Raw genomic sequence first — 14,875 nt, forward strand, 5'->3', positions numbered from 1 at the left:
CCATTGAAAAAAAAAATGTAGAAACCGTTCAATCCAACACTGCTGTAGCACTGCATCTCCCAATCTCCCACGAGCTGCAATTTCCCTGCTTCCTGCCCCTACCTACTCCAGCTCTCCCTCTTCCTCTCTATTCTGTAATCCACCACTGCTCGTTGCAACTGCTGCATCTCCTCTCTCGCTGTTTGCCAACTTCTGCTTCTCCCTCCTACACTTGCATCACCAAGGTTCCTTTATCTCCCCCTCTCCCCTCTCTGCATCTCAACCACCCCCCCCCACTGTAAGTCCAGCATTGCCCCTGCTTGGCCAACCCTTCCTCTCTCGTCTCTCATGTACAGTCCCCCTCTTTTTCTTTCTCACCACAGAGCTCATCAGCCCCCTCACAATCTGCTATCACGCCTGCATAGAGCTCACCAGCCCCCTCTCCTTCTTCGGGTTTGGTTGCTTGCAACAACCACATTCTATTTTGTGAAGGTCTGGCAGACTTGGAAATCATCTTGGTGAGAATAAGTGCATCTCACTACGGCAACTCAGTTCTCTCTCTCCCCTGGTGTTCAGCCAACGATTTCTGAAAAGTAGTGGCAGCAGGGTAGGGGGCTTTGGCAGCTGGCAGGGAGGAGTGTGCTAGGGACCAGGGGGTGGGGGAGGGAGATGAGAAAGCAGAGGGTGCTTAAACATCTCTTTCCTCTAGTAATTGACGACAAGAGCTCATACCAGTTAGTGTGGGAAGAAAGCTAAGTTGGTGTGTTGTGCAATCCTTATTCCCATATACAAAACCACACCAGAAAAGAAGACAACACAAAGAGGAAGAAGAAGAATAAGAAGACAGAAAAAGCTTGAATTTGATCTCCACTTTTATCTTAGTTGATCGTTGCATAATATAAAACAAAAGAAGAGGGAGGATACATTTTTATGCACACAGAAAGGGAGAAGGAGAGGGAGATGAATGAACAAAATACAATCAGATATACTTTACTGCTATCAATTTTCTATACAAGTTCTGCAAGGGGAGAGAAGGGTAATAATATAGGAGACAGTGGAATGCTTTCTACATAATCAGATATAGTTTTGGTAACATTTATTCTCCATGAAGTTTGCTAACCGGGAACTACGATTACGCCCTGGAATTGTCTCATACACTTTCCACCATTGCATAAAGGTACTCTCCTTCAAGAAAATCTCTGGAGACACGGCCAATCCATCAATCAAGCCCATCACGTACTCCTCAAATTTATTCAGTTTTTCTATACATGGTTCTTCTTCTGGTTCCCCCACAGCTTCTCCATTTTTCAATGATTTGGTCCAAATCAAAGCATTCTCCACTTCTGCACAGAAGCAAGAATCCCATGTTAAAGTAACAGCCTTGTCCCTTGTCCCCGAGTTACTCTCATTCCCTCCAGCTCTCTCCTGCTCCTCCAACCATTTCTCCAACAATTCATAATGCTTGGCCCTTCCTGTTGTGCGGTAATCTGTATTATTTTTCTTGTAATGCTCGGCAATATCAAGAGGTTCGACCATTCTCCTGTAGTTTGTTCCTGCGTTGAGCTGACGCATTGGCAAGGGACTCCCTTGTTTCTGGGGCTTCGTTTCTGCTTCTTTGACAACTTCCCAGTATTTCGTGAGGCCTATCTTATACTTCACAATGTGTATGTTCCTTCGGTCAGCCTTACCCTTAAAGCAGTCATAATAGCCCATACCAGTCGAGCAGGTTTTCTTGTACCACTCAAGTTGGGCCATGTTTATCTTCATTTCATTCAGTTTCTTTTCAGTATTGGAGATTTGCGTCACATGACAATGGTGATTTTTTCTTTCCCGGCTCTCCATGTCTGTAATCAAGGTGTCTTCTTCGTTGTTCTCCTGAAACGAATAGGAGAATTCAAGGTCAATGAGAAAAAAAGATTCCATTTTTTTTTAATTTCAACTCGGTGATCATCCAGAGTAAATGAATGGGGATCACCCAGAACAGAATTTGGAACTTTGAAGCAGTAATTGCTTAATGATGGATGAAGGTAGGCCTTACCTGGGTTCTTTCAACTCCAATTGCGTCCAGTTGAAGTATTATTCCAGCTCGAAGCGTATCGCCTCTCGACCCCCATAGTTGCGAAACTCCCTTGGAGACAATCATCTGATTGGTAAGATCTTCCAATAGCTTTCCATAATCTAGGTTGGGCATCTGAAGCTACCCACCAGTAGCCACCAAGACAGAGAGGACTGAAACAGGGTCGTTGAAACAAGCACAGGCCGATGGTGAACAAATAAGGAATGTACCAAAAGGCTTGTAACTGTTGTTGTTAGCGGTGGATGAGAGGAAGGTACGAGGGATGAGGTCTCCATAGGGACAACGTGAAGGAAGCGAGAATTCCATCCGGACCGACTATGAATGGCTCTGTAGAGACCATCGTCACCAAATAGTGGAGATCCGAATGTGATGCACATAGGGAGGTTAGGGTTTGATTGTTTGATGTTGTCAAGCAGCCATAAACAGAACAGAGACGCAACCCATCCTCCTATGGAGTGTCCCGTGATAATCAGTGGTTTCGTTGGGTTGTAATCCGATACAAATTGAGAGAGAAAGATAGAGAGACAGACCAGCTCGAAGAGGTTTTCATCTCGACGGAGGGAGCGGAAGAGTGTGATGGCCTCTTTGTTGATAGAGAATGGATTGTTTTTAATCTCAAGGAATTTGAACTCTGGGGGATTTTGTTCCCAAGATGGGGACAGCTCCGATGAAAATCCTCCAACTCCGACGCCAAAAGCTATAATTTGATACTTTTCATCATCATCGCATATTTTGTATGCAAAAAAGACAATGACGATGACGAGATCGTTCTTATGTTCGTGGGATCATCTTTTAGTTCTTGAATGGCGGCAGACGAATGATGGAGAAGACCAGAAGTCAACACCACATCTGCTAATTCAGATCCACAGTTAAACCTGTGCAGCAGAAAGAGAAAAAAATGAGATTAAAGCAACAAAACATAATTTTGCAATTCTCTTTCTGAAACAAAGAATCCAACTTCACTTACACTTTCTCTTGATTGTGTTGATTCATCTCTCATCCTCTTGGATCGATATAACTGATGTAACCCAAGAAGAAGAAATTGATGGTGATGATGATGATGGTGATGATGAAATTGGTGGAACTGGAGAAGCTGAATGAATTAAACCGTGGATGGATAGATATATAGGAATAGATTCAGTACCTGCGAGGAGACTGCAGAGAAATATAACGAAGAGGTTGCTTTGTTGTGAAGCTTTGGTCGAGAGAAAAACATGTCGGAAAAGTCAAGGTCTTCGAGGCTGGTGGGGCTCAATCTTCTCTCAGTAGCAGAGAAGCTACTTTCGCAAAAGAAATCTAAAAATCGATCTTTCTGTTTCGCGCGCAGGTGGTGCTGCTGCAACTTCAACGTTCATACATACACGTTGCAAGTTCGAGAGAGAGAGAGAGAGAGAGAGAGGAGAGAGAGAGATTTCTTAACGGTGTACAGTACGTAAAAGGGCGCTCTTTTCCTCTAAGCAGTAACTCTTCAAAAATCAAGATTTATTTTAATATAATTACATGTAAATATAAAAAAAGAAAAGGTTAAGCACAACAAATAGCAGATCATGTCCTTATTGAACGAGTTGATCCACACATATAGAATCCACCTAATAATCAATTTTATGATGGATTCCATCTGTGTGGATCAACCCATACAAGAACCTGATCCACACTCGGCATAACACTATGTTTGATTTTCATTCTTTGCATCATTGGAAAAGTCCCCCCATCTCTCTTATCCTGGTTCCTTCTTTACTTAAGTTGCAGGCTTTAAGAAAACTAGTAACGTGTCCAACTTTCTCACATTAAAAAAAAAAAAATTTTTTGAAATTATTTTAAATTTTTTAATATTCTAGATTTATTAGAATATTTTGTAAAGTTGAAAGTGGATGCATATTTTGTCAACTAGGAATATAGTGGCCATTGGATTAAACAAATGACAACATTATTGTAGACTTGTTATTTGATACAATTGACATTTTTACTTAAAGCAAGATTCACTTTTCATTAAGGGTATAAATCCGTTCGAAACTTGGTATTCAGTTCGATATTGGTTTGGTTACAGCAGTGCTAGTGTGACCCGGAATCAGACTCAATCCCACCTCGTTATTGAACTTGTTCATTTCTTTTTCCTATTTGGCTCTTACATAATTTGATTTCGGTTCCTACACTTGTATTGAAACTATTCGCTTCAGATTTCTATTTGGTTCATACTAATATACACTATAATACAATAGTATTATATTGTAGGGTAAAAGAACCCATCCAATAGTTTGGTGTAGGCAACACAAATACGGGGCCAATGGGAGGGTAGACATGAGTATCTTCAGTGCATGGGGCGTGGGAGACCCAAGTAAACAATAAGTGTACTAGATCCGTCTGGAAGATTTGTGAGGTGTTCCCACTAAGAGATGATAAATACATCAGGGTTTGAGAGATCGGTGAGGGTGTGTAAACTTTAGTCCCACATCGCTTAGGGGGAGATTATTATGTTAGTTGACAACCTCTAGCTTCCTTAACATAATACAATATGTTTTAAAGCCTTGAGGCTCATAGGCTAAAGAAGACAATACCTTTGCCAAGGTTAATGGGACCAGGCCATAACAGGTTGGGGGTAAAAGGTCTTTTCGTTGGATTTTTGCCTTTCCTGTGGGGTAGGACTATCATTTCACCCTCCGATATGTCTTGGCACATGAGCAATGCTAACTTTTTAACGTTTCTTTTTCCATATGCTATAATATAATGATACACAAATTTGGTTCGATTTTAGTTCGATTTTAGTTCCTATGCTGGAAATAAAAAAAGTAACCAAGTCCCGCCTCAATCTGTTTCCTACTTCTGAATAATATTGACCAAATTCTATTCAGTTTTCGATTCCGTTTTCAATTTAATACCCTTTCTTCTCAGTGTTCTTCGATTTATTTGAGTTGTACATGGGCATGTGATTTTTTTATGCTTTATAAATGTTTTTCTCTATTTTCTCTGTGATATTTTTCTATTTGTCTTGGATGTGGTATTGGGTGGACTAATGATTATGATTTTGGAGCTCAGATGGTTAGGGTGAACTGAGGATTGTGTGGATTAGGCATACGGTCTCAGATTCGATTCTTCATTTGTGTATCTGCGATTTAAGTGGAGATCATAGCGGTGGATTGCTGTGCTAGTCTCCCCTAGGATTAGTCGAGGTACGCGTAAACTAACCTAAACACCTTGGCTAACAAAAAAAGAAAAGAAAAAAAGATTATGATTTTGGATGTTTGATAGACAGTGCAAGCTGCAGGATGGTTTTGGATGAATATATTTTATGTTTAACAAAAAAAAATACTGTATTTTATGGATGAAATGGATAGTGACTCTTATGTTTTATATTATATTGTGATTTATGAAATACTTGTTATTTCAATTTTTATATTGCTTCTGTATTATGTACATATGATAATTGATTGTTAATGTAAAAAACGATATAATAAATATATAAAAAGAATTCCCCATTTTTTTTTTTTTTAGGTTTTTCCAAGTCCAAATTTTATTTTAAGCCACCCACTTTTTTTCATTTATTAAATCCTTGATTGAAATTAACAAATGGATTTTTGTTTTCTTCCGAATTTTACATCTAAATTTTTCAACTATACTTCAAAGTTCAAACGAAGGGTGTCAAAATCAAATCGAAACTGTTCACCAAAATCAAATCAAGCCGTTTGCATCGTAATCATTAAACCGTTTAATCTGTACTGTAATGCTCTTAAAAATCAATTCTGTTGTTTTTTCATTTCTTTGGAATAGAAATTGGGTAAAAATTGTATGGTAAGTTCGGTTCAATTTCCTGAATTTTTTTTAAATGAATGGGGCACTTTTTAGGTTTTGGAGTCCCTTTTTTGAAACATGAAAAACAAGCTTCTCACACTTAGAATCGTTTATGAGCAAAAGGCACAGAATCAAGAGCCTCACTTAAGTAAGCAAGGGTAAAACTGAAATTTGCGCTCAAAACATAACAATCATTTGAATTCAAGGGTATTGTAAACCCTAAACATACTTTTCTCTCGGAACGACCAGAGAAGAGAAGCAGAGGAACGGAGAGCAAGAACTCCAACTTCATCATCTCCGATCTGCCGTCGGCGAGGTGATGCAATCGCTCTCTCTCTCTCTCTCTCTCTCTCTCTCTCTCTCTCTCTCTCTCTCTCTCTCTCTCTCTCTCTCTCTCTCTTTTAGTTTGCAGCTTTACTGTTGTTCCAGGGAGAGCGAGGTCGATGATCGATTTCCTCCAGCGTGGTCAATGGTTTTTTTATGTGTTTCCACCCTGAGCAGTACCGGATAGTCATAGTTTGTGAATGTCCGCGATCTCAAGTAAGTTCTTCAGATTAATTAATTCCTATTATCTCCACTATTAGTATTTATTTGATACATGTGAAACATACAATCAGTCTGTTGCTGCCAAAAATCCGTATGAGCTGACCCTGCACAAGCACAGACGGCAGAGGCCCAGAGCTTTGTCCGGGGTTAGTCCTCCGACGCTCAAGTTAGGGATTGGCCGCACAATTTTTGTTATAGGAGTAATGGTGTAGGTATTGATGCTTACCATTCCCTTTCTTCCGGGCCTTCTTATATAGTTCTTAGGGTTTAGGGTTTCCCCTTTCCTAGGAGGAGTCTTCCTCGAGTCTACCTCCTTTCCTTTTAGAGTCCTACTCCGATACGTCCTCCTCCTTCGTGGTGGATATTCTCTTCACGCGATTGACGTGGTAGAGTCCTGACAGACTCTATCAGGTGGGTGACATGTGTCCAAGTGGGCGACGCGTGTCCTTACCCTACTGGACAGTCAATTTGGCCGTATCACAGTCCGAGACCTTGAGTCTTAAAAAATATGATTGATTGTGGGTGTAAATTTGTGTGTGCATGCAGGGATTCCTTGATAGCTATAAATTTGTTGGTATCATTCAACATAGGCATTGATAGATTGGGAATGCAGTTCCTCCTCCATTGACATTTGCAATGGGGAGGAAACTCAAGGAAGTTTACTCCAGGAAGTTAAGGAGTGGTGATTGGGGTGCATACAAATTAGTGTTGGTATATAACAACTTGTTGAATGGGGTCTCTAGCCCTCTAGTGCTTGTGCTTTTTGTAGGCAAGCACCTGTGACAATTGAACATCTATTCTCATGCAATTTCACTGCAGATATTCGTGAGCATGTCGTCCAAGTCAATTATAATGTCAAAATGCAAAAGTATTCTCGCTCATGGTCTCCAAAATATGGATGGAGAGGAAAATAAATTTTCTAAAATTGTATCCAAATTCATAGTGGATATTCTGGGGAGTATCAAGAGTGACAAGCTGGTCAGGTTCTCTCCAAGTTCCTATTGTGAGGAAAAACAGTGAGCCAGAAATTTTCCCTTGGGGCATGGTCACCCTCTCACCTACTTAACACAATTTTCTTGCTAGAATTGCTTCCGAGTATGGTTGGCCTCCCTTCCAGATATGATGCTTTAATATGGGTTTACTCATCAGAAACAACATTGGTGATTATGGTTGCATTGCTAGAGATTACAAGGGAACCCCTTGTTGATATGGAATTTGATCATATTAATTATTTTTGTTTGTTTTATTTCGACTTTAGCTATTTATGTAATAATGGTTTACATAAAATAAGAATTTATTAAAAAACCATTGACTATCCTTATGTTTTATTTAAAAATCACAACTTTAACACCCATGGTGAAGATGACGTTTTATGTAAATATTGGTTTCTAATAGAAACGATTCTGTTAAGTACGAACCATACAGGTTTCTATTTCTTCCAAATTCCAAAGTCAATTTTTCTTTGGGTAATCATATAACATTCAAGACACAGAATCACTCCAAAAAAATAAAAATGCAAAAAAGTGTACTGGACCTAGAATCAAGTTTAAAAAACAGAATCGTTATAGTACAAAGCCTAAATGATCAATTTTTTGTTTCAAAATTACATTTTTTTTTTGGTTGGGGAGGTAGGCCTTAAACGGTTTAAACCAATGGTAAAACATTTAAAATTGATTAATATATGCATATATAATAAGTCAAGTCATTCATGGTTAGAATGAACAACTATGGTAAGAATAAACAAACCCCACTAAAAATTTAAAATATATTCAAACGTTTTAAAAAATAAAATTAAAACATATAAAGTATAAACATCTATAATCTTACAATTATTAAAAAAGACCATGACTCAGAGGAATCTGGAGTTGATACAACTACTTGTAGGCAAAGATCATGCAGCATAGCTGGATACTGTGAGAATGGCTGTTCACATTTGATCTTCTGCTAATCCTCTGCAATATCTAGGAAGTCGAACCTCTTGTCCTAACCATACATGTAACAGAGAATGCCTTCTACATAGTCAGTTATACTTCTGGTAACCTTTATTCTCCATGAAGTTCGCAAGCCGGGAACTACCATTACGTTCTGGAATTGTCTCATACACTTTCCACCATTGCATGAAGGTACTCTCCTTCAAGAACACCTCGGGGGAAACCGCCAATTCATCAATCAAGCCCATCACGTACTCCTCAAATTTCTTCAGTTTTTCTACAAGTGGTTCTTCTTCTGGTTCCCCCGCAGCTTGTCCATTTTTCAATGATTTGGTCCAAATCACAGCTTTTTCCACGGCATCCCAGAAGCAAGAATCCAATGTCAAACTAGCAGCCTTTGTGCCTGCTTTCCTCTGATGCCCTCCAGTTTTCTCCTGCTCCTCCAGCCATCTCTCCAACAATTCATAATGCCTCGCCCTTCCTGTTGTGCGGTAGTCTGTATTATTTTTCTTGTAATGCTCCGCAATATCAAGAGGTTCGACCATTCTCCTGTAGTTTGTTCCTGCATTGAGCTGGCGCATCGGCAAGGGAGCCCCTTGCTTTTGGGGCTTCGTCTCTGCTTCTGTCACCACTTCTTCCCAGTATTTCGTGAGGCCTATCTTATATTTCACAACGTGTATGTCCCTGGGGTTTGCCTTGCCCTTAAAGCAGTCGTAATAGCCCATATCAGTCGATGAGATTTTCTTGTACCATTCAATATGGGCCATGTTTTTCTTCATATCATTCAGTTTCTTTTCAGCTTCAGAGATGCGTTTCACCTTGGCGCGGAAATTTTTTCTTTCCCATTCCTCTATTTTTTTAACCAAGGTGTCTTCTTCGTTGTTGTCCTGAAACAAATAAGAGAATTCAATGTCACTGAGTATAGATTTTGAACTTAAATAAGGGTTTTTTGTAGCTCTGTTTTTTTTTATTTCCTTTCCAATTCGGTGATCAAATGAATTCAATCGAAATGGAATTATTGGATGATCATTCAGAGTAAATGAATGGAGATCACCCAGAAAAGAATTTAGTAGCAGAGCAATTGAAAGAACCGGATTTAGAAACGTAACTCTAAAAGCGATGAAGAAGATAATGGAAAAACAATAACAAACAATGAACACAAGTTTATGAGGTTCGGCAAGATCACCTACGTCCTATGTGAGATGAGATTTTGTTTCACTATTAATGGAGAATAGGGTTATAGCACTAACCTATTCTCCCTGGATTAAACTGCGGCACCGACACCGGGTCGACTAGTAATTGTTTCATGGATGAAAGTAGGCGTTACCTGGTTTCTTTCAACTCCAATTGCGTCCAATTGAAGTGTTATCCCGGTTCGAAGTGGATTTCCTCTCAACTCCCATAGCTGCGAAGCTCCCTTGGAGACAATCATCTGATTGGTAAGATCTTCCAATAGCTTCCCATAATCTATGTTGGGCATCTGAGGCGACCCATCAGTAGCCGCCAACACAGAGAGAACTGAAACAGGGTCGTTGAAACAGGCACAAGCCGATGACGAAGATGAACAAATAAGGAATGTACCAAAAGGCTTGTAACTGTATTCGGTGGATGAGAGGAAGGTACGAGGGATGAGGTCGCCATAGGAGACGACGTGCAGGAACCGAGAATTCCATACAGAGGGACTGTGAATAGCTCTGTAGAAACCATCGTCGCCGAGTAGTGGAGATCCGAATGTGATGCAAATAGGAAGGTTAAGGTTTGATTGTTTGATGTTGTCAAGCAGCCACAAACAGATCAGAGAAGCAACCCATCCTCCTATGGAGTGTCCCGTGATAATCAGTGGCTTCGTTGGGTTCTTCAACTGCATTATAGTTAGAATTTGATGGTTAAAAATCATGTAATCAACTCTGATGCAATTTGAGAGAGAGAGGTACCAGCTGGAAGAGGTTTTCATCTTGACGGAGGGAGCGGAACAGTGTGATGGCCTCGTTGTTGATAGAGAATGGATGGTTTGTAGTTTTAAGGAAATTAAAATCTTGGGGATTTGGTTCAAAAGTTGGGGACAGCTCCGATGATAGTCCTCCAACTCCGATGCCAAAAGCTATAATTTGGTACTTCTCATCACCATCGCATATTTTGTATTCAAGAGTCAATGACGATGTCGAGATGGTTCTCATGTCCGTGGGATCATCTTTTAGTTCTTGAATGGCTGCAAACAAACGGTGGAGAAGACCAGAAGCCAACAACACATCTGCTAATTCAAATCCACTGCTAAACCTGTGCAGCAGAAAGAGAAAAGAAAGGGATTAAAGCAACAAAACGTAATTTTGCAATTCTCTCTCTCAGACAAACAAACAAACATCTCTTACACATTCTCTTGATTGGGTTGATTCATCTCTAAGTTTCAGATCGATGTAACTGATAAAACCCAAGAAGAAGAAGATGCTGGATGATGAATTAAAGAGCTGAAACTTGAGAAGGTGAATGAATAAAAAGTGGACAGATATATAGGATTAGATTTTGTATAGAAACAGTATGTGGGAGGAGACTGCAGAGATATATAATGGCGACGAAGAAGAGGTTGCTTTGTTGTGGAGAGAAAAAAAAAAACTTCGACAAGTCAAGGTCTTCTTGGCCGATAGCCGGTGGGGCTCCATCTCCTCCTTCCAGTACATTCGCCATGACCCAGTTTGAATATGCCCCACCCCAGTCGATGCCGTGGTGGTCTAGCAGCGTAGCTTCAATTCCCTTTCGCAAAAGAAATTTAAAAAATGGATCTTTCTTTTTCACCTTAATTAAAAATAGTTTATTGGACGTGTGGTAGGTGAAAGGGCAACTTCAAGTTCAGACACTGCTCAACTTTAGGTAGAGATATCCCAATGATGGAAGGCAAATCCAAACTCCATTGTTGACGACATTCTTATTAGTTTAGTTTTTGGATTCTTTTTAGTTTTCTGCTAAAATTTTAAAAACATCTCAATAGATTTCAATAGAGATCCTTTTCCTAGAAAGACGTCACCATCTGATCTGCATTAGTGAATTGAAAAGGAAAAAATTAAGAACAATACGATTACCTATTAGAAGCTACCCTGCAATTACTCGCTTGATTTGGGTCTTCTCAATTACGAAAGGGGGAATTATTGAGAGATGAGAAAAGTGAAAGAAGAGAGAACCAGCCTTTCAATGACTCACTCTTTCCACTTCCCCACAGCCTCGCGATTCCTTGTCTACTGCGATCTGCGACGAAACTTCCATGAGAGTTCCACCAAAACTCCAGTCGAGGGCCCGAGACTACTGGAGCATTCCTTGTTGCTTAATCTTTGTCGGCATCTTGAAAACTATATTCTTCACAAATTCGGGTTTGCTTTATCCTTGTATGTTACGTGAAAAAAAAAAAAAGTCTTTGATATGGAATAGTCTATTAAAATTTGGCAAAAGGATGTATATACAGTCGTGCACGGTTTACAACTATGAGGTGGGATGGGGTTGAGGGGATGCATGGTAGAACTTCATCTCTCATCCAACGGCTTTGTGTATAATCATACACCATGTACAACTAACTATACGCAAAACTTTTCCTTTGTTAAAGAAAAGAGGAAATTACACTCCCCTCCCCTACAAAGTTTAAAATTACACTCCTTTACCTCCTAAGTTTTAGATTTTATCAATCGTACCTTGACCGTGAATGAAGAACCGTTAAATGTATTATACTTTTTTCATAAACCCCAAAATACCCCCAATTTATTGCCGTGTTCTTCTTTGAGAAGAATGATGGACACTCGATAGTTGTAATTCTTCCTCTTCATTCCTCCATGGTTTCTGAACTTCTGAAATCAAAGGTGGTTCATCTCCATCAAACTGTCATGTTTTTTCCCAACAAATTAGGTGCTGTTTGATAACACTCTGGGAGAATGTTTCTGGTGTTCTTCTATTCTGCGGGAATGCAAATAGAACAGAAATATGTTTGGCACGTCCGGTTCATTTTTGTATTCTCCCGGAATGAACCAATGAAAAAGAATGACTAAAGAATACATTGCAAGAGTACCAAAAAGTTACTTTCCTATTCTTTTACAAACTTAAAAGAACAAAACCATTCAAAACCCCACAACCCCTTTTCTGCATCTCACGATCAAAAACCCCCAAATCCGTCGCTTCCCTGCAATAGGTTTTCACTCTCTTGGTCGGCTTCCCTGCAACGGTCGCCGATTCCCTGTGACGGTCGCCGCTTCCTTGCGATGGTCGCAGCTTCCCTGCAACGGTCACCGATTCCCTGTGACGGTCGCCGCTTCCCTGCGATGGTCGCAGCTTCCCTGCAACGGTCTCTCCTCTCGGTCGCGGCTTCCCTGTCTCTCTCCGTCGCCGCTTCCCTGTCTCTCTCTGTCGCCGCTTCCCTGCCTCTCTCTCGGTCGCAGGTCGGTCGCCGCTTACCTGTCTCTCTCGGTCGCCGCTTCCCTGCCTCTCACGAACATCGCTTCCCTACAACTCTCTCGGTCGCCGCTTCCCTGCAGCAGGTATTGTCTCTCTCTCTCTCTCTCTCTCTCTCTCTCTCGCTCTCTCGCTCTCACAATCTCGCTCTCTCAGTCTCAAGTATCGACACACTTTCGTACTTGGAAGAGACCTCTTCCTCTGCATATGTATAAACTACAGAATAAAACAAGAATTAAAGTAGAAAACAGCAAAACAGCAAAACTGAACACAATAATGCTCCTCTGATTTATATACATGGCAGGGCCAGAAACTTCCAAATTTGAGGACCCCACTTGCCCTATGTATTGTTTCCAAAGTCTTAGCATTTGGGTCAAACTAGAGACTCTCTAGTGGTGGTGGTGGTTACTATTGTTTAATTGCACCACCCAACAGAGAGAGAGACCATGGAGGGGAGAGTGAGGGGGAAAGGGATCCGGTTAGCTCAATATGACAAATTCACTATGTAATATCCCACTTCTTAAACCCGGTCTGATTTCGCGGTTGAACCGGTTTAACCATGCAGGAATCGAGGGTTTGAAGTCATTCTTGAGCAAAGAAGGTAAGATGGTTCCCCTCACTTGAATCTAACTTAAATCTAAGCTAGAACCATCCTATAGGACTCTAAAGGTGTGAAGAATGGGTTGAGAAAAGCCCTATTTGGGTCCCCAAGGAATGGAGGAAGTTGAGAAGGAACTGGGGTTTTTTCGCCAAAACCGGCGGGTAGGACCGGTGGGTAGACAACCCACCTGAGACACCCACCTGAGAGGACCAGGGGGGTTCTGGCCAAACCGGTGGGTAGGACCGGCGGGTCCTACCGACGGGTCCATACCCGCCGGTCCCAAACCGGCGGGTAGGACCGGTGGGTAGACAACCCACCTGTCCGACCCCCCTGTGTGGCCCCGAGGGTGATCCGGGGGTCCGATTGAGCCCAAATCGGACGTGTGACCTTCTTTCGACGTTCTAAACACGATTTTGAAGTCGGATTTTATTAATTTTGATTCTAAAATGGTGAAGTACTAACCCCGCTCAATTATGTTAGGTTCACCAAATCATACCCGATTCGCTCCGGATCTCGCCGTACCGAACGAGACTTCGTGTACGCTACAAGTAAGTGGAGAGAGGATGTTTGGCCTTGTTTCAAGGCATTTGTTTGGCATTCATATAACTATATCTAATTTAGTCATGTCATCATGAATATGCTATAAAGATTAGTCATTCCACTCATTGATGTGCATATATGCTATGTTACTTTCAATTGCAAATTAAATGAGATGTTATATGTTGAATGTGGACATCATGTTGCATAATGCATTGATAGATTAGATGCCGTGGTCGGCTTGGAAACGAATGCATTGGTGGCCCGTGGTATGGGACACGGAGGCACTATGCAGTCGTACGGCATATAGGAGCATGCGGTATTAGGATTCTCACCATCCCGTGCTACGACCCTTCCCAACAGGGGTTGAGGTGTTGGGTTGCCATTTGGGGGGAAGCAGGGGTCGCGGTTGTCGGACACTGTGGCGGTTAGGCATTACGCCCGGCGAGTCGTGTAGGACAGCCGGCAACCCCGGTGGTATTTCAAGAGGGCCAATCGTACTGCTTTTAAATTGCTGGAGTCAGCACTGTCATTTAATTTATTTACATTTCTGTTGAGAGCCGGTTGACGGCATTGTCTTTATTTTTCCGAGTACTCACGGTGGGCCTTCTCCAACAGCCCTATGGGCGTATCGCGGGAGGGAGTTCGCGGCTCGTACCCGGAGTATACGCGCACTGTGGTTGTAGTAGCACTAAAACCAAAGACTTAGTAATGTTGATTAGGTGTATGTGATTTAAAATGAATTGCATGGCATGTAGTGCATATGATGTGTTGTGATGTGTGGACTGTGGTGTGTGGTCCACCTCTCTACTTACTGAGCTAGTGAGCTCATCCCACGTGTACACCCTTTTTCTTTAGATGATTTTGCAGGTCATTCATCTGAGGAGCATGGGGTGGGTCCCGCAGTCGAGTTTCCTGATGAGGACTGGTGGACCCCTGATGAGTTTGAGCACGACGTAGGCTGTGCGTGTGAGAGCTGTGCTGCAGGACAGC

At 41.4% G+C, this 14,875-nt stretch overlaps 2 protein-coding genes and 1 pseudogene across 4 annotated transcripts; all 3 read right to left on the minus strand.

Moving 5' to 3' along the window:
• Positions 1 to 832: 832 nt before the first annotated feature.
• Positions 833 to 2,303, minus strand: LOC122064753 (senescence-associated carboxylesterase 101-like). Its single transcript, XM_042628512.1, has 2 exons — positions 2,018 to 2,303; positions 833 to 1,854 (listed from the first exon to the last, which is right to left on the minus strand). Exons 1-2 carry the CDS (start codon positions 2,168 to 2,170, stop codon positions 1,054 to 1,056), a joined length of 954 nt encoding a protein of 317 aa, XP_042484446.1. The 5' UTR covers positions 2,171 to 2,303; the 3' UTR covers positions 833 to 1,053.
• On the minus strand, positions 2,177 to 2,841 carry LOC122064755 (annotated as a pseudogene).
• A 5,190-nt stretch (positions 2,842 to 8,031) lies between these two features.
• On the minus strand, positions 8,032 to 11,650 carry LOC122064751 (senescence-associated carboxylesterase 101-like). 3 transcript variants are annotated; one of them, XM_042628510.1, is made up of 4 exons: positions 11,512 to 11,650; positions 10,254 to 10,596; positions 9,647 to 10,180; positions 8,032 to 9,206 (listed from the first exon to the last, which is right to left on the minus strand). In XM_042628510.1, exons 2-4 carry the CDS (start codon positions 10,494 to 10,496, stop codon positions 8,409 to 8,411), a joined length of 1,575 nt encoding a protein of 524 aa, XP_042484444.1. In that variant the 5' UTR covers positions 10,497 to 10,596; positions 11,512 to 11,650; the 3' UTR covers positions 8,032 to 8,408. The 3 variants fall into 3 exon arrangements, with proteins under 3 accessions (XP_042484444.1, XP_042484443.1, XP_042484442.1); XM_042628509.1 differs by having other exon boundaries at positions 11,394 to 11,626; XM_042628508.1 differs by lacking the exon at positions 11,512 to 11,650 and adding an exon at positions 10,689 to 11,143.
• Positions 11,651 to 14,875: the final 3,225 nt, after the last annotated feature.

The sequence above is a fragment of the Macadamia integrifolia genome, unplaced genomic scaffold (genome assembly GCF_013358625.1).
Source record: "Macadamia integrifolia cultivar HAES 741 unplaced genomic scaffold, SCU_Mint_v3 scaffold1748, whole genome shotgun sequence".
NCBI lineage: Eukaryota > Viridiplantae > Streptophyta > Magnoliopsida > Proteales > Proteaceae > Macadamia > Macadamia integrifolia.